General features: G+C 40.8%; 1 protein-coding gene across 5 annotated transcripts in view; it reads left to right on the top strand.

Annotated features, from left to right (window-relative positions):
- STAG1 (STAG1 cohesin complex component) overlaps window positions 1–20,565 on the top strand; it is a 195,302-nt gene that overhangs the window by 33,842 nt on the left and 140,895 nt on the right. For 4 of the 5 annotated variants that reach the window (XM_089509442.1, XM_089509441.1, XM_089509445.1 and 1 more), the window contains exon 2: window positions 19,957–20,081. In XM_089509442.1, the coding sequence (XP_089365568.1) occupies window positions 20,053–20,081 (29 nt within the window). In that variant the 5' untranslated portion in view covers window positions 19,957–20,052. Of the gene's footprint in view, window positions 1–15,944; window positions 15,963–19,956; window positions 20,082–20,565 lie in introns of those variants that run through there. The other variant, XM_089509444.1, reaches the window with a different exon arrangement.

Below are 20,565 nucleotides of genomic sequence, written 5' to 3'. Positions count from 1 at the left end.
GTCAACTAAAAACAACTAAAATCTTCATATTGTTTTTAAAGCTGTATATCCTGTTTTAAATTGGATATATACTCCTTGGGGCCTCCACAAAGAGAAAGGTGGGATATAATTGGAATATTATTAATAAATAAATTAAATAGAATATGTCAATAGAATATCAATAGAATATGAATCCCTTGGTATACATGTTTTCAAAGAAGTAGCCATGTTAAATCTCTTGCAGTATTAAAAAGAGGAAGGAAGGGGGAGGTAAAAAAGATGTGGCACCTTTAAGACTGCTTTTTATTTTCCCTACTCAGAGGTTGGATTTCTTAGTCCTTAACTGGTCTGTAGCTTGTATTTTAGCAAGAATGGTCCTTGTTGAGTATATCCTTTTGTTCCAGTCTTTACCTGAAATGGTGAACTTAAGCCCTGTTGAATTTATTTATTAATAATATTCCATTTATACCCCACCTTTCTCTTTGTGGAGCCCCAAGGAGGCCTACATCCAATTTAAAACATGATAGAGCTTTAAAAATCATATGAAGATGAAATGCAAATTCTAAAAAGTGAGGGGAAAGCTGCAATAAGAATTGAAAAAAAATCACCAGGACAGATGATATTCCAACTGAACTGCTACAGTCCACACAGACAGAATCAACACAAGTGTTAACAAAGATATGTCAACAAATATGAAAAACAAAATAGTGGCCAACAGATTGGAAATGATCAATATATTATATACGGTATCTCCATCCACCAGAAAGAGAGGGGGGGGGGGAGAGAGAGAGAGAGAGAGAGAAGGTACAACTATATTTAAAACAGTTTAAAACTCATTTTAAAATAAAATAATTTTTAAAAGCAAAATATAATATATAAAATAGACTAAGGAAAAATAGACAACTGAATATAACACAAATTTGTAAAAGCTTAACATCAGGGACTGCCTGAAGGAAGAGGCCCCTCCCTCCTTAACTGTCACCTTGGCCTCAGAGGGAGCGATCAGGCAGACCCAGCAACATCAGGGACTGCCTGAAGGAAGAGGCCTCTCCCTCCTTAACTGTCACCTTGGCCTCAAAGGGAGCGATCAGGCAGACCCAGCAACATCAGGGACTGCCTGAAGGAAGAGGCCCCTCCCTCCTTAACTGTCACCTTGGCCTCAGAGGGAGCGATCAGGCAGACCCAGCAACATCAGGGACTGCCTGAAGGAAGAGGCCTCTCCCTCCTTAACTGTCACCTTGGCCTCAAAGGGAGCGATCAGGCAGACCCAGCAACATCAGGGACTGCCTGAAGGAAGAGGCCCCTCCCTCCTTAACTGTCACCTTGGCCTCAGAGGGAGTGATCAGGCAGACCCAGCAACATCAGGGACTGCCTGAAGGAAGAGGCCTATCCCTCCTTAACTGTCACCTTGGCCTCAGAGGGAGCGATCAGGCAGACCCAGCAACATCAGGGACTGCCTGAAGGAAGAGGCCCCTCCCTCCTTAACTGTCACCTTGGCCTCAGAGGGAGCGATCAGGCAGACCCAGCAACATCAGGGACTGCCTGAAGGACGAGACTTCTCCCTCCTTTAACTGTCACCTTGTTTTTTGTATTGTATTACAATTTTTACTGTACACCGCTATGATCATTGCGGAATAGCGGTCTATAAATAAAACGTATTATTATTATTATTATTATTATTATTATTAACAGAAGGTGGTATTCTGTCTCACCATAGGATAGTTCACTGAGCCCATAGGAGTGATCTCAACTTACAATAATGTAATCCCTTCTTGTACTTTATGCCTGCTGCAATTTTCTCAATTCCCAAACAACTATAATTATAATTAATTTGGAGCCCTGGTGGCGCAGTGGTTAAATGCCTGTACTGCAGCCATTCACTCAAAACCACAAGGTTGCAAGTTCAAGACCAGCAAAAGGGCCCAAGCTCAACTCAGGCTTGCATCCTTCCGAGGTCGCTAAAATGAGTACTCAGACTGTTGGGGGCAAATTAGCTTACTTGCTAATTAGCTTACTTGCTGTTCACCGCTATGATCTTTGGAATAGTGGTATATAAATAAAACAAATTATTATTATAATTATAAAAATTATAATGTTTATAATTTCATTTACTAATAAAACACCATGAAATCTTTTCATTCCATGGAAAACATTGATTTTCCCAATAACTGGTGACTAAGGCCTTGTACACCCTGGCCATTAAGGCTGGCCCCCAGGATGCCCTGATGCTGCGCACCACTCCATATGGTGTGTGGCATCATGGCGCTCCTCCAGCATGAAGCAGCGCCAAAGGAGTGCAACATGGCTATGGCACCCTTTTGAGGTTGCACAAAGGAGCCGCTTTTTGCCAGAGTGAAAGGCCAGATTGGGGCCGTGGCGTGAGGTTGCCACGGCCCTGATCCAGGGTGAAAAGGGTTGGCTGCTGGGCACCCCTTAGGGGTGGACTGTAGAGCCCCAAAGAATTGGAGGAATGACTTAGGTTCTTTCACCTGTTTATTTTCCTAATCAATGAGATTTCTGTCCTATGTGTATTCATCATCCCTTATGTGATTTCTCTTTTCCTTAGATCTATTTCTATGTTAATGCTATTCATGCTTAGCTTTAACTGGAATGTGAAATGGATTTTTAAAATGGTTTGTAAAGTGAGTTTGGTTAGATTAATATGAATGCAGACATAATATATCAATGTTAGGAGACAAGACATACTAAGCTGTAAAAGGTCCTAGAGGATTTAAATCAAATATTCCAAAATATAGGTTCTGGAATTCTGTAAGAGCATAGTAGGTATCTTAAAGCCATAAATTAACTTTTCAAAATACAGCCAGCCCTTGGTATCCATTGATTCAACCATCCATGGCTTTAAATTATTTTAAAAAAACCAATTCCCAAAAGCATTTGGGAATCAAAGGCCCAGTCCAGACGGGCGCGATAGGGCGCCTTCGTCACGTGTGAGAGGCAGCGCTTATAGATGCTCCTCGCACGTGATGAGGGTGTCAAAATGGTGGCACCATTATTACGTGACAGATGCCTAACGCCCGCACATCACAGTGCCATTGTGATGTCATGAGTGCGCCATTGGTGCACTGTGGCGTCATAATGGCACTGCAAGAAGAACCCGTTTTTTGCGGGTTCTTTTTAGTCTGCAGGAAAGTCCTGTGGTCTGGAGGCTGCGGCTTCCCCACGGACCAAAGCTGGCTGCCGGGAGACTGTCCTTTTTGGACGGTCTGCCCCGTGCCATAATGATTTAAAAGAGACATCATTTTACTACACCATTGTATTTAATAGGACTTCAGTATCTACAAATTTTGGTATCCATGCGGGGTCATGGAACCAAACTCCAGTGGATAGAGAGGGCCCACTGTATAGTATACTTAGTCATCTTCAAGAGCAGGTGCTTAGGATTTAAGATACCTTTTCTGTTTAGACATTGAATTGCTTAGATGTTGAAGTCACTGAATACAAATAACAGGTATTTGTGTGACAGGAGCCAGTATGGAGTAGTGGTTTGAGTGTTGGGCAAGGACTTGAGACTAGGGTTTAGATTCCTGCTCAGTCATAGATACCCGCTTGGGCAAGTCACATTCTCTCAGCCTCAAAGGAATTTAATGATAAAACCCTCTGAACAAAACTTTCCAAAAAACCAAAAACATGCTAGGTTTGCCATAAGTCAGAAATGAATTGAAGGGAAAAAACAACAACAGAGTTGTGTGAAATGTTAAAATCTATCAAAGAATACCTAGCATTAGAAAAAATGCAAATAGTTTTCATGCCCCTTATCTTATAATTTTATTGTTCTTATTTTTGCGTTTATGCTGTTTTAGAATCTCTTGTGGGTGTGGTGTAGAATATAATTTTATATATCTCTATGTAATTTTCTTGTCTTGCTTGTATTCTGTGTACATGCTGGTATTTTCTTGTTTTCTTACAATTGCATAATTTCATATCCCTAAAATGCTATTCCTCTGAAATGATGTACCAAGTAGCATAGAGGATAGGTTAGAATTTGCTAATATATCATTATTCTCTATGCACAAGTGCAAATTGAAACACTTTGTATTTAAGCTTACATATTTTGAATTGAAGGGTTTTAAATTAAAGCAGATAGGATTGTGAACCAAAACTCAATGGCACTGTTTTAAGATGTATTTATATTGGTTTGCATTTAAAAATGAATAAATCTAAAAATCTTTATGGTGTTAAAAACCAAGAAAACAATAAATATGACTGATAAAACAGTAAAACAAGAATAAAGTAATGAAACAGTAGTATATTTTATTAAAGTCACACAGAGTAAGAATAACAGATTATTCTTCAGAAAAAGTTTTCATTTAGTAGTAGAAGCTTCCTATATTGACAGGCCTCTTCAGATCAATGGGGAAATCATGGCTCCCTTTCCCATTACAACTAAATTTACACGGGGCTGTAGCATGAAATGCAGGTTTTCCCTTTCAGAATGTAGACGCTGTCTGTACAGAAGAAGAATGCCTTCTCAGATAATTTAATCCTCACTTTTTCAGGGCCTTAACCAAAATGGTACCTTGAACAATGTGGTAGTAAATTGGAAGAAAGTACAGAGTTTTTTGAATGACTGTTAGATGTTTCTGATAGGAGGCATACGAGACAGTCTAGTCTTGCATTAGTTACAGTCTCTGAACCAGGTCATGGGAAGCCTCACAGAAAATGCATTGCAGTAATCTTCATATTGCCAGCACATCAATGTTTCTGGACCAACCCTGTCCAGAAGTAGTTGTAGCCGATGCATTAGATGAAACACTTTTTTGCAAATTAGGCCACTTGGGCCTTATTGAACAGAGGTGAATATAAGAGCATCTTTACACACTTCTGTTCCTGTAGGGTAGGAGTGGGCCACTGTGAATGAGCCAGCCCCCCCTCCCCATTCTCCAATAGGTTGTGCCAGAAATGACATCATGACAGCACCATGCCTCTCTGCCTGAGCTCACCACTAGTAGTGACATGCCATTCATTCATTCACTTCTAGAATTCACCAAACAAATGTATATTATACAGTAAACAATACAATAGGAAACAATAAAATGGCGCAGCAGGTCAACAAAATTCCATCCCCAGAGTGCTAAGCCACCTTTTAAATCTTTCTAGAAACCAGTTGCCAAAACACCTTGTATGGATGCAAATTAAAACCAGGTCAAGGATATTCAGTAGAGTATTCTGTCTGCCCAGAACATCAGCCACATATGCCATAGTATTCACCTCTCACATGAGCACCTGGTATTGTGTTTCCTGCCTTTTGGGTATTATAAAGGTGGCCTCTCAGCAGAACCATCCCACACTCTAATTTGGGTGATATTGGCCTGTTACAGACAGGCCAAAATAAAGCTGCTTCAAGTCACTTTGGAGGTATGGTATTTCAATGATGCATGCGTCCTAAGAGCCCAAAAGCCACACCAAAGCCACACTCCAGTCCTAAGGACTGGAGTGCAGCTTTGGTGTGGCTTTTGGACTCTTAGGACTCATGCATCATTGAAATACCATACCTCCAAAGTGACTCGAAGCAGCTTTATTTTGGCCTGCCTGTAACAGGCCATTATTTCACAAAACTGCTTCTCACCCAAGGTGTGTCTGTCTCTCTCCAGTACCAAGGAAAAGATCTTGTGCATCCACAGAGTGTGAAGTGGCTTTATATATTCTTCCCACACAAGAAGGAAAAAGCTTGGAATGGGAGAAACAGCTAGTTGGAATCAGGTGTTCAGTTATTCCTCACCTGCCAGCACAGTCCCAATTCAGTGTGGCAACTGCAGCTCCATGGGATTAGAGGCCACCAGAGGCCAACTTGAAAAGGCTATACACACCCATTCTCAGTAAGTTGTCCCTTGAGTTGCCAGTGGCTGGCTCTCCTCTTCTGTCTGAATCACTCAGGAGTATCAGATCTCTCCCCAGTAACCATATAGCTGAAAAATGTTAACTTTAAAAATTCTGGCAGTGTCATCACTCTAGCAGATTACATTTATTCACTAAATCCTGGCTTTTATTTTAGATGTGTGTGAGAGGAGAGTACAGTAGTCTGAAGAAGGGTCTCTTTACCAAGTCAATATGGTTCAGTAATTTGAAGGGTAGAAATGCTACAGGTTACATTGAAGATTGTAAATTGGGTCTTGATAAATCCCCTAGATCAGGGGTATAGGGCTGTGACGGCGGCATTGGGCCTTCCAGAGGTCCGCTGCCGCCGCCGGAGCCCTGTTGGAGGGTGCCAGCGACGACATCGGGCCTCCAGGAGGCCCAATGCGGCCCCCAGGGCCCTTGAATAGGGCTCCGACAGTGGTAGCGGGCCTTCCTGAGGCCCACTGCCGCCGTCAGAGCCCTGTTGGAGGGCGCCAACGATGGCATCGGGCCTCCATGAGGCCCGATGCGGCCGCCGGGGCCCTCGAATAGGGCTCCGATGGCTTCAGCGGGCCTTCCAGAGGCCCGATGCGGCCGTCGGAGCCCTATTTGAGGGCGCCAGTGACGGCATCGGGCCTTCAGGAGGCCCAATGCGGCCGCCGGGGCCCTCGAATAGGGCTCCGACAGCTTCAGCGGGCCTTCCAGAAGCCTGATGCGGCCGTCGGAGCCCTGTTGGAGGGTGCCAACGATGGCATCAGGCCTCCAGGAGGCCCGATGCGGCCACCGGGGCCCTCGAATAGAGCTCCGACGGCTTCAGCGGGCCTTCCAGAGGCCCGATGCGGCCGTCGGAGCCCTATCGAGGGCTCCGGCAGCCGCATCGGGCCTCCATTTTGGGCGAAAAAATGGCGGCACCCAGAGGCGAAGTCTCGCGCGAGACTTCGGCGCCATTTTGGGTGAATGGCGGCACCCAGCGCGGCTTTTTGCCGCTCTGGGCGCCGTCATTTTTTTGCCCGGCGGCGGCGGCAACTGCCTCCGGGGGCCGCAAAGAAGGCCTCCGGGGGCCGGATCCGGCCCGCGGGCTGGACGTTGCCGACCCCTGCCCTAGATCTTGCTGGGTGCTTGTGTGTTATGCAGCTCAGTGTGAATGTGTATACGGATTTGAATTTTGGAGGTGGAATATAATTTTGAAACTCTTGGCACTCATTTGAGGGGAAATACCAAAGAGCCATCGCCAGCACCATTTTCCTGCTTGTGCATTCAAAAATGTCAGAGGTGGCACTGCAACAAAGTTGCTTCTTTTAAATTCCCGTGGGCCAAACTCAGCTCTCGCCTTTTGCACTCTACTCAAAAAAAGGGGGTGTTTCCTTTTTTGCTAAATGTTAAGGTGCAGTACTTATATTGAGCTGGTTCAGATGGTTCAGTAATTTTAGTGGCAGAAGTGCTAGTGGTCAAATCCCCTAGATTTTGCTGAATACAGTGCACCCACATTTTACGCGGGTGCGCCATATGTCACTTTCAGCATACACTGAAAGCCACGCCGGAAGAGTGCGTTTCATGCCTCAGAACAACTAATGGGATGTGTGCCCGTGGTGCGTGTGCGCCACTGTGGGCCTCAGGTGCATGCCCATGACACGCATGCGCCGCCGTGCACAGCGGGTGCAAGCCCCATTGCTTACTATGGGGCTCAAGCATACACTAATTCTCCTTACGCAGAGGGATCCGGAACGGATCCCCGCATAAGGGGTGGGCCCACTGTACTTGTGTGTTATGGATAATCAACCCAAGTTTTTTGAGTTGGTTTTTTAACTAAAAATTGACTTATACATGAGTATATACAGTATTCTCAGTATGTGAAGTACAGCTGCCTCATTTAGGCAAAGCCATCTTTTTTTTAAAAAAATGATTTTTTTATGGTCAGATTAGAAATTCATTGAAACCTGTAAGAAAAACCAAATCTATATCAAACAAACAAACTATCATAATAAAATGCAAACTGACTTAATAAATTTGACTGAACATAAGCTAGATACTGTTTGAAGGCCTACTCTATGGCACTGTGAGCAGCAAAGAAATTCATGGTAACACAGCACAAAATGCGATCTCTGTACACAAACTCACACAAAATAGGATCTCCGGACCTGCACAGTGCAGCTTTCAGAGTTTTTAAAGCTTTAGAGCTAGTGTTTTGGGGTAGCCCTTCCCCTTTGATATATAGACAGCCCTCCTCTTCAGGCCTCAGTTCTTTTTCCTTTTTACTTCCTCAGTTAGCAACCTAGACTTCTGATTTATGGCATCTTCATCTTCCAAACAGTCTATATTAATGTAATCAAAGTACAAACATGATTATGCACACTGATTATTATTTACTTTAACACTCAAAACTGTGACCTTCTGTCAAATGCATGACTCAGGTTTAGCTGAAATGTTATCACAACTATTGTTCCATGCTAAGGAGCAATCCTTGTGCGCGTATACTGTATTCCCTCTTACATTTGTGTGCTGTACTTTGATTAATTTTAGGGATTTATATCCTTCGCTTAAAAAACAAATCCCTTGTGTAATATGCATAACATGACACAACTGTAATGCAAGAATAAAATATAAATGACCTGAAGCATTGAACACAGATAGTGAAAACCAAAAAGCTTTATTTAAATAAAATTAAACCATTTAAAATCTAGTAAAAGATGGAAAAGAGAGCCATCAGGGCATAGTGGTTTGAGTGTTAGACCCCCTCTGGACCAGGGGTTGATTCCCTGGTTGGCCATGAAACTCCACTGGGTGCCCTTGGGCAAGTCACATTCTCTCTGCCTCAGGGGATGGCAATGGCAAATCTCCTCTGAACAAATCTTGCCAAGAAAACCCCATGATAGGTTCACCTTATAGTCACCATAAGTTGGAAACGAGTTGATGGCACACAACAACAACAACAGATGGAAAATAAAAATCAACAAGACAGCACGCTATAAAAAACCATTACAGTTGATTCCTAAAACCAATTTGATCAAAAATAGTTTTACTGTTGTAGGAAGGATAACAAAGACAGATCCATTCTAGCCTCCCTTGGGAAAGGTGTTCTAACTCCTGGGTGCCTCTCCTTGTTACGCCAAATGTGTCTAGGAAGATGGTGGAAATGATAGCAAGACTGAACATCTTAGAGCTTGGGTAGGTGATACAGCTTCCTGTATATGTTCCTTCACGTGCTCTGGAACTGAGGATTTATACGTTATAATAAGCACTTTGAATTGTGCCCTGAAAGAAACCAACAGCCAGTGGAGTGGTTCATAAATGATTAATTGTGATAGATTGGGCATTTATTGATGAGATAAGTAGATGTGCTCCCAAGAGGAGATGATAATAATAATAATAATAATAATAATAAAGTTTATTTTTATCCCGCTTTTCCAACTTTGATCAAAGCGGCGTACAGAATTTAGATAAAAAATACACCAAGACAAAAACAGTTTAAACAACATTTAAAAACAGTCACAATAACAGCACAGGGCCAGCTGAGTGGGGGAATCCATAAACATCACAAGGTCGTCAACATAGGAGGTGAAACATAAAATAACATCTCATGGGGGGAAGGCTTTAGAGAAGAAGAAGGTCTTAAGGTTCTTCTTAAAAGTATCTAAAGATGTGGTGGAGCGTGGAGCGGAGCTCGTCCGGGAGATTATTCCATATTCTTGGGGCCGAGATAGAGAAGGCCCGTTGCGAGGTCCTCGCATAACGTGCAGTTGGGACCTCCAGCAGATTCTTCACTGCCGACCTGAGTGTGTGGGGCGGATTATATGGGGAGAGGCGGTCCTTCAAGTACCCTGGGCCCAAGCCATTTAGGGCTTTATAGGTCATAACCAACACCTTGTATTGCGCCCGGAAGCAAATAGGCAGCCAATGAAGATCTTTCAAAATAGGTGTTATGTGGTCTGACCTGGAACCACCAGCGACCAGTCTCGCTGCCATATTTTGCACTAACTGTAGCTTCCGGGTTTGGTACAAGGGTTGCCCCATGTAGAGCACATTGCAGAAATCCAATCGAGAGGTTACCAGAATATGTACTACAGTTTCAAGGTCCCTCCGGTCCAGGTAGGGGCGCAGCTGGCATATCAGCCGAAGCTGATAACAAGCGCTCCTGACCGCCGCATCCACCTGAGATGACAGCTGGAGCAACGAGTCCAGGAGTACTCCAAAGCTGCGAACTGAGTCCTTCAAGGGGAGCGTGACCCCGTTCAGGACAGGATGGCAAATCTCACCACCCGGACCCGGGGAACCTATCACCAGTACCTCTGTTTTCTCTGGATTCAGACTGAGTTTGTTTTCCCTCATCCAGCCCATTACCGACTCCAAGCAGGCATTTAGAGGAGAGATGCCATTCCTAGTCACTGCATCAGTCGGAGACACAGAGAAACAAATTTGGGTGTCATCAGCGTACTGATAACCCTGTGCCCCGTATCTCCGGATGATCTCTCCCAGCGGTTTCATGTAAATGTTAAATAGCATGGGGGACAGAATAGCTTCTTGAGGGACACCAGATGTCAGTTCCCTCTTATCGGAGCAGACGTCCCCCAGCTGCACCATTTGGAATCTACCCGAGAGGTAGGAACGGAACCACTGGAGCGCAGTGCCCCTGATACCCAACTCCCTCAGGCGTTCCAGAAGGATACCATGGTCAATGGTATTGAAAGCCGCTGAGATGTCCAAAAGCACTAACAGGGACACGCTTCCCCTGTCCATGCCCATAAAAGATACGGCCAATTCAGCTCATGTCAGAAAAACCAGCTACCATCAGGTATTGAAAAAAGCTCTTCACCAGCGTATTTTAGTTTTATCTTACTTGATTTTGAAACATTCAAACTTTAGTATGGAATTGTCAGTAACCTGTACGTTTTTTCACCTTAAAGGCTAAACTTTGTTCTTTCATTCTGATCTCTAAGTAAGAGAGGAGAAATAATCCATTTGTGTTGTGTACATCAGGAGCAGTGGCATTTGTACCTTTTTTTTAAGATGGCTTGTGTATACTACAGATGTATTTAATTTTATTTGGCAGAGGCCATTATTACAGTTGAGACTGCTGTTATGATTTGCCTTTGCTTTTCTGCCATTGTACAGTTTTGCAGAATCAACATTTAAGGCCTTTATGTCAAACCTATCTCTTTGTCTTAAAAAACTTGCTCCAACTCTCATCATCCTTCTTCAACTCTCATCATCCTCCATCATGTACTGTAGATTTATATTTTCTACAGCTTCACACACCAGATAACATTCTGTGAGTGGCTTGCTACTTTGCCAGTACTTCTGTTCTGTCTACCTAGCAATTTGTAAGCCTCCTTAGCATGGCACTTGAAATTAAATTAATGCATATGTTTAATGGTAGATATATTATGTATATAAAGCATTTTTCTAATTCATATACTATTTAGAATGCTACTGTGGCTTTTATACATCTGCAGAGGCTTCCAACACTCACTGCTTCAATTAAATGTTAATGGTAGCATATGTGCTGGGATAAAGTACGTAGTTTCCTATATGTTTAAGTTTGAGTCATTGACAGCTTATATGAATACTTGTTTGTTTGGTGATGTAGATTTTCCTTCTAGGAAACATGGCTTTAAGCCCGTGACATGGAAGGTGTTCCCTTTTGTAATCTATGAAAAACAGGAGATAGGAAATGTCTTGGTGTAAAATGTCACACAGTAGTGGTTGCTGTAGCATCTGTTAATATCCTGATAACTGTGCTTTGGTTTTCCTGGAGCATTCAAGAAATGTTGCTTAGAAGAAGAATTGTGAGCTTAAATTTTATACAAACTCACTTTTTGTTGTAGTTGTCAGCTGGTCTTTAATCACTTTCAGGGCAAAATCTGAGATAAGGCTAAAAATACTTAAAATGAAGCTGAGTTTCATATTAAGATGGCTTCCAAGAACCATGCAGTAGAAGGGTGTAAAATGTACATAACAACTACGTAAAAAAGATGTAAGATTATAAATTTAATGTTTTAATTATAAATTAGATTGCTTTTGTCTCAGTTTTAACAAATTACTCAGAAGAAAGATAAAGTGATTAGTTATAAAAGCAGGACTCATTCTGGACAGTTGTTATCTTTCTTGCAGACTTTGATGTTGTGTCGGTCCAAAACAAAATGCAGAAATAATCCAGTTTGAGACCACTTTAACTGCCCTGGCTCAGTGCTAGGGAATTCTGGAAATTGTAGTTTATTGTGGCACCAGAGCTTTCTGACAGAGAAGGATAAATGTCTCACAAAACTAGTTTCCAAAATTCCCTAGCATTGAGCCAGGACAGTTAAAGTTGTCTCAGTGAATTGTTTAGTTACTGGAAAAGCAGAAAAAGGTATATTGAGACAACTTGACAACGACTTCAACAGTACAGTGAGATGCACAATTTATACTAATTAGCTGTGCTTCCATGTAATGGCAAAATTTAGGGATTATGCACATGAGTGTGATGTGCTTGTGCTTCAGTGATAATCTGGTCACAGGCATCCATCCCTATTTCCTTTCCCCAGAAGCCAGAGGGATGAATAGAACAAAAATGGTTTCACTTCAGGAGATTGCTGGCATCTTATGTTCTATTTCACACCATATCCTTATCCACGGTTTCTCTTTCCACAGTTTCAGTTAACTGCAGTCAAAAAATATTGCATAGTTCCCCCCCCCCCCCATCCATGATTTTGCTCTCAATAGTGTCAGTTACCCGTGGTCAGTTGCGGTCTGCAAATATTACTGGTATAGGCTTCAGTACTATGCTTGATTTCAGAGATCCACTGGGAGACTTGGAATATATTCACTGCAGATAAGTGGAGGACTATTGTAATTCCTAGCTCTCAGATAATGGCAATCCAATTGTTAAAGCAAACCTGAAGCCTGGTTTATTCCTCCTACTGACTTTGTAGGAAGACAGAGATGAGAAAGCCATAGAGCTTTGTGCGGCCTCATTACTGCTCATGGAATGAACACTATAGTTATGGTTTAATGACACATGTGAAGGTAGTCACTGCTTACATGCTGCTCCTGCTGTGATCACAAATGCTTAGCTTTCAGCACTGACACACAAAGTTATAGGCACCTTCAATCAGTAGTCTGAGTTTTGTTTTGTTTGTTTTCATTTCTGGACTCCCTTCTTTTGTATCATGTGTCTCTCCCTGATAATGTGAATATGTAGCATCTAGACTGATCTTGGATTCTATCACTATGTTTTATCTTTCTTCTTAGCTTAGAACCCAAGATTAATATTTGTCAAGGTCACAAGATTTCTGCATACCAGAAATTTAAGGGGAATCTCCTTTTAAACTATTAGGCGTTGTGCTTGCTAATGACAGGCATGTTATACTCACTCTGATGGTACTTAAAATGCATAACATGTATTGCAGAAAGCAATGGTTGCTATAGCAACTTGCTAGTAGGTCACAGGCAATGTTGTGTATATATGATCTGGCTGTTAATGCACGCTAATATGCCTGATGAAGAAAGAAAAAATACCAGAAGCTGCAAAAAGAGAGCTGAACCATTTTGCAACCTTTATTGTGACACAAATTACTGTCATTTCAGTAAATCGATGGAATACTGTATTTTAGTGGAATTGTTTATGCATCAATACAGAAATGAATTTATGAGAATCCCCCCCATCCCACTGGAATTGGAAATGACAAATAATATGTGTTATATACGTACCTTTCAGTTTGGTTTTTTTAATTAGTGGTTTAATTTATATTTTGCCTTAATTGCTGAGCTTTAATTTTGAATTAATGCTGTTCTTTGCCTGGCCTCTTAAAAGATCTTATTGTTTGATCCTAAGTGGGGTTGAGAGAGAAACCAAAGAGATGCATCACTTCTCATTTTCCAAGCCTTGCTTGTACTACCTGGGATGGAGGGCAAAACCTACATTTTCTTTAGCCACTCTTTTTTATGTTCCCTTATTTGTTCTAGTGGGGGTGTGGGAGATTAGTTATGCCAGCTCCAGGCTGGTATGGAAGATAGGTAATCTCTTGGAGCTTCCCTGATGAACAAAAGGGACTTTAGACCTAACAGATTCAAGAGTACCACTGGCCTGGCCTGGCCTTGCTCTGCCGTCATAACAACCTGCTTGGGTCCTACATCTGCTTTCTGTGAGTGCTACTAGAGTCTCCAGCACAGATACTCTCCTGTGAGCAGAACTCTTCTCTACTCATATTAACTGTTCTTGGATAGGTGTCCAAGGGGGCTAGGATGCTCTTGAAGTACTCTGATTTGGTGCGTTATATTGTTCCAAATGTTTTTCACAAGAATCTAGGTGCAGCCTGAAAGGGTGTCTGGGAGAAAAATGGCATTCAGTCTCTTGTACAGTTCCCCGCCTCTGACCTAAATTAAAGTCAGCTTTAACATATACATAGGTTGCTACGCTTTCTTCTTGAAAGTGCCCAAGATAATGGTTCTTTTATTTGAATGTACTGAATATATTGCTGTTCCTTCTGTGTCTAGAGGTCCAGGTTAAGGCACATAATACAAACCTTCTGATGAAGTTATTTCCTGAAGAGCTGTATCGCAGTAGTGTAAAGAGAATAGAAATCAATTATTTACACTTCTGTGGTCAGTGGATGGGATTGCTTGCCAATTGTGAATAGAGTTCTGGGGAGACTGCCAACATTTTCATAAGCTGTGCATTTCCTGTAAAAGCCAAATCTTAACTTTCTGAACATGACTATTACATCTTTTTTTCAGCTTTTGAACAATATTACAGATCTTTATCTTTGGAGTTGTGTAATGTGCAGAGCTTGGTTATGTATAGTTAAATCATTGTCTTAAAGTTACATGTCAAGATAGCAGGGATATATGTGTCAAGAGGCTGGCTGCACTGAGATTACATTTCAGTGATTAGTATATGTAATCTATTTTGATAGATCTTGATCCACCCAGATTGGGGATGGGGTAAAGGAAGTTAAAAAATTGCACAAACAGACAGAATACATTAGAAAAAATGTTTTGATTTGATTATGGTTATAGCCCATAGTCTGGAGTGGTTGAATATCCTGCATACCAGAGGTTGCTGTCAGTCCTGCCCAACCCAGATTGAGGAATTGGATAATTCATTTCTAGAACAGATGACCATATACCCAGAAAGGAGAGATGTAGTAGTGATGGGTGACTTCAGCTATCCTGATATTTGCTGGAAGTCAAACTCAGCCAAGAATTTAAGGTCCAGCAAAATCCTTACTCGCCTGGAAGAGAATTTCATTGTTTAAGATGGGAGAGGCAACAAGGGGATCAACTATTGTATTTTAGATTTGATCCCAACCACCAGGGGAGACCTGGTTAATGGGATGGAAGTGGCAGGATCCTTTGGTGAGAGTGATCATGTTCTCTTGGAGTTTGTTATACATTGGAAAGGGGAAGCCAAGCATAGTCAGAAACACATTCTAGTCTTTAAGAAAGCTGATTTCAGTAAACTTTTAGTCAGGAATACAAAAATAGAAGAGAGTTCAGGACAGATGGGAGTTTCTCAAAAGGGAGATATTGAAGGCACAATTTTAAACAGTTCCAATGAGGAAGAAAAATGGGAGTTGTCTCAAGAAACCAGGACGGACAACTAAAGAACTTTTAACTGAGCTAAGTTTGAAACAGGAGATATATAAGAAATGGAAAAGGGGGAAATTACCAAATAGTTAGCATGTGGAGAGGTAAGGTCAGAAAGGCTAAAGTGCAGAATGATCTCAGGCTTTCTAGAGAGGTTAAAAGGGGCTTTTTGTGGTATGTCCATAGCAAAAAGCAGAACGAGATAGTAGGGCCATTGTGTGGAGCAGATGGCGAAATGCTAATGGGGACAGAGAAAAGGCAGAACCACTCAACACCTTCTTTGCTTAAGTCTTCTCACAAAAGGAAAAAGGTGCTCAACCTGAGGAAAATGGAGCAGAGGACACAATGTAACACAGAATAATTAAAGAGGTAGTACAGGAATACTGTACCTGGTTAATCTAAACAAATTGATGTCTCCAGGACAAGATGAACTACATCCAAGGATATTAAAATAACTGGCAAATATAATCTCAGAGCTACAGTCAATACTATTTGAGAACTCTTGGAGAACAGAAGTCTTTGCGGACAATACCAGGAAAGATTCTAGAGCAGCTCATTAAACAGTGAGTTTTTGAACATTTAGAAAGGAATGTCATAATCACTAAAAGTCACATGGGTTACTCAAGAACAAGTCATGCCAAACCAAACTGATCTTTTTTTTCTTATTCTTTTTCTGTATAAAATTACCAGCTTGGTAGATGAAGGAAATGCTGTGGATGCAACATGTCTTGATCTCAGTAAGGCCTTTAACAAGGTCCTCCACCATATTCTTGCAAACAGCCTAGTAAAATGTGGTCTAGACAATTCAACTGTTAGGTGGATTTGTAATGGATTGACTGGCCAAATCCAAACGTTGTTCACCAATGGCTCCTCTTCATCCTGGGGAATAATGACCACTGGGGTGCCACAGGGTTCTGTCTTGGGCCCAGTGGTATTCAAAATCTTTATCAATGACTTGGATGAAAAAATAAAGGGCATGCTTATCAAATTTGCAGATGACACCAAATTGGGAGGAGTAGCTAATAACTCAGAGGAGCGGATCAACATTCAAAATGAGCTTAATAGATTAGAAAGCTGGGCCAAAACTAGCAAAATGAATTTCAACAGGGAGAAATATAAGGCACTGCACTTAGGCAGAAGAAAATGAAATGCATAGATATAGGATGGGGGACACCTGGCTTAACAAGATGACATGTGAAAGGGATCTAGGAGTCCTAGTAGACCACAAGTTGAAAATGAGTCATCCGTATGATCTGGCAGTAAAAAAACCAATGCAGTTCCTGACAGTAAGAGCAATTCAAAAATGGAACATGGTCTGTCAGAGTGTGGTGGTGTTTCTTTCTTTGGAAGTTTTAAAACAGAGGCTGGATTGCCACTGTCATGGATGCTTTGTGCATTCCTGCATGGCAAGGGGTTGGACTTGATGGCCCTTGAAGTCTCTTCAAACTCTGATTCTATGTTTTTTAGAATCCATTTGTTTGTCTTCTTGGCTGACCACAGTATCCTCAGCACTCTTCTCCAGCACCACATCTCAAATGACTTGATTTTCTTCCTGTCAGCTTTTTCTCACTGTCCATGATCTTATCCAATTCTATCATAGCTGTCCTTCCCAATCCTAGTCTGGCTGTATATCTTCTTTTGTGATCCATTAGAGTTCTCAGAATTTCAGGAGAGACCTTTCTCTGTGTCTCATCACCTTCTTGGGCTTCTTTAGTGGGAACAAGGGAGAAGGGTGTTGTTGGTGGCTGATCCCAGCCTGTGGAACGGTCTCCTTAGGGAGGCTAGGATGGCCTCTATCTTTCTCAAAGCATTCTTATGCTGTTACACTTTTAAAGGTTGAGCAGGATGGGGTTTTAATGCTGTACTGTGGTTTGTACATAGTATTTCATTGATCTTTAATGTTTCAGCATTATAAATTGATTAGTATCTTTTAAGTAACATTTTTATTTGTACTTGTTGATGTTTTTATATAGCTTTTAATCTGTATTGTTTTAAACATGTTATAAATTATATTGAGTCCCATCATCAGGAAGAATGTAGAAGATATATGTATTAAATAAAAATTAAAAAATAAAATAATGTGTCGAAACGTTTGGGAAAATATTCAGATTAGTCTGTTTTGTCTAATTCTAAACAAGGTAAGATAAGTTGAGCATTTAAAACTTTTAGTATTAATGCTGCATCTAGGCAAAGAGAATAAGAGGATAACAGCAGAGTTTTTCACCATTTCAGAAATTCAGGGGATGACACCTTGTTTCTATATTTGTCTGAGGTATATATGTCACTGGATAATTATAACTGTGGGTGTATATTTCAGAGATAAACTACGTGCCCCAGGTGAGTGAGAAACTGCAAGCCTGGTGTTCAACTCAGTTCAGTCTTAACAATGGTTTTAAACAGAATAAAGCATAGAACTTAGTTGAGTGGTCAGAAATTGTCAAATAAGCAGTTTTATTATATCCACAGAAAACTATGGACGCCGTCCGCAAAAGCCTTAGACTTTATTATACTGTTTACAAGGAACATAGAATATACAAATTATTAAAAAAACAGTCATGATCTAGACAGTTCCAGAATCTAATCAAAATTCCTGTACAATGCACTATTTATACGGAGGAAAAACACACATAGTCATTGTCACTTTGACTGTAATTATGACTGAAGGCTACTTATAAGATGGAATTCTCTCTCCTAAATAATCATTGTTTGCTTCTTTTTTCTATTGGCTTCTGTAATTGTAAAGATATAGAAACAGGCTTGGTGTCACCTGGCGTGGAAACGCATGGTGTCACCCCCTTCATTGACCTCCTCTCATACCACACCATACAGAAATCTTAGTAATATTTTTTGTATTACTTTACTTTTGTATTAATTTACTTATAAATTGTAATTCCCATATATCGCTGAATGCAATAGTAATAGTTGTGACATAAACAATTAGCAAAATTAAATGTATACCTTTAAATTACGATATCAAACACATGGAATAAAGGTGTTTACATATACTATTTATACGGTTCAATATAAATAGTATACAAATTATGATATCATACACACGGAATAAATGTGTTTACATATACATAATTTCATGTGGTTAAAGTGAAAATTTGGTAAAATGTGATGTTTTTAAAGAAAGTTTTTAAATTTTTAATTTGTTTAAAAAATTATTTTAAAAAACCTCTGAGATCTCTCCTTTCTTTTCCCGCTGAGCCTCACCCCACTCACCCCATCTCTTCAGCATTTTAAAGTGATACAGGCAAATGCTACAGCTCATTTTTGCCAAAATGCAGATATTTTTGGAGCAGTGGTGTCTCACACACACCTGGTGTGGACCACACCTCGCACCCCCACCCCCCCGTGACGCTGTATAGAAGCTGTATTTGTGAGATGTGGTCAATTCTGTGTGGCCCTTCCAGGACTTTTTGCCTTCGCTTTATGAAAAATTGGAGCCAGTTATCACTTCTTTCAGATTCCTTCCATTTTTCTCTTCATCTTTCATTCTTGTGGACAAATCTGTCTTCCATTCTTTACTTCCTACGGTGCCTGGTCTGCTTCATCTTCCTTCCACAAGCTCATGCTTTGTCTTCCTCACTTTTCTTGATTCATCTTTTTGCCCAGAGCAAATCAACCAGTTGATACTAAGGTAACGGCAAATACTTAGCCTGATAGTGGACTTGAATAGTCTGACATGTAACTTCCAGATGAGAACCAAACTGTAGGTCCTTGACTTTCTCCCTAAACAAGCAGCAAGCCTCATCTGGTCTTACATTAAAAACAAGTTATAAATAATGAACTGTACAAGTCTTCATTTCTTTACCTTTACCAAATTTTACTTTCACATTCAGTGTATAAGCATCTATGAAGATTATATTAACTAATGCTGTTTGGAATGGTTGTGTATCTTTTTTTCATAGATAATAATAAATAATAATAAAACTTTAATTTATATCCCGCTTTTTGTTACCACAATCAAAGCGGCATACAACCTTTAAAAAATACTATACAATCCCCCCCTTAAAAAGGATTAAACAATTCTATCCATTAAAATTATAAATGATAAAATCTAAAAACAATAATACGATAATAAAATAAGGGTTGGCAGAGTCTTTGCTTATATCTGTGGGGGGAGCGTTACATGGCCGGGTTCTATTCTGGGAAGGCCTGCCGGGAGAGATCCATCTTGACAGCTTTCTTGAAGCTCTCTAGGTTGGCAATTTGACGGATAGATACATTCAGTACTGACTTACAACATATGTATATCATGCTTTTCATCTTGATCTGTTCTGAGCATTTTAGAAAGGCAGCTCTAAATACAGTACAGTATAGATTATGCTAGTGAACTACAGTATTTATTTTATATAGGAGAATTTGGCTAGGATGCTATGACAACCTGTCCCTTTTGTACACTGAAAATCTGGGGAGGTGGAAAAATTGATGTTACCCTGATTGAGACCCTGCCCCCCCAGATTTTAGTTTGTTTGTTTGTTTGTTTTTGTATATTCGATCTGTTTCATTTCAAAATTGTGTTTTTTTAACTAGCTTTTGTTTTATTTGTAGGTTGGATTTGGAGATTGTAACGACAACATTGGCTGATAAAGATACCATTACAAGATACTCCTTGGGTTCTGTTAACGGTTTGTAGTGAGCTACAAAATGATTACTTCAGAGCTACCAGTGTTACAGTGAGTAATTTAAAATATATATATATATATAATTGTGTGTATATATGTATTAATTATGTATGTGATCAGTGTAGCAAATTATTTGGGGGGCAAGACTACTCTTTCGGATAAGAGAATGGGTTGTATGTTAGCTACAGCAGTCGATTGAAATAATTGGGCTTAAGTTAATTGTTAATACACTCGTCCCCCGGGTTACGAAATTAATTCGTTCCGGCGCCATTTTCGTAACCCGGAAGTCTTTCGTTAGCCGAATCCCCATAGGCGCTAATGGGGAAAGCCGCGTTTTGGTGCGAAATAGCGCCGAAAAGCACCAAAACTTTTTTCGCAAGCCGGGGAAACGTTCGTAACCCGGAAATAATTAATTAATGTTTTTTTCTTCGTAACCCGAAAAATTCGCAACGCGGCGCGTTCGTATCCCGGGGGACGAGTTGTACTTGAAATAACATGTTTCTCTATATATACCTGCATGACCGTGGACATTTGC

The sequence above is a fragment of the Sceloporus occidentalis genome, unplaced genomic scaffold, assembly GCF_023333645.1.
Source record: "Sceloporus occidentalis isolate IW3139 unplaced genomic scaffold, rSceOcc1.0.p SCAF_2, whole genome shotgun sequence".
In the NCBI taxonomy this organism is placed as follows: domain Eukaryota; kingdom Metazoa; phylum Chordata; class Lepidosauria; order Squamata; family Phrynosomatidae; genus Sceloporus; species Sceloporus occidentalis.
Note: the sequence above shows the minus strand (reverse complement) of the source record. Positions and strands in the feature narration are given on the sequence as shown.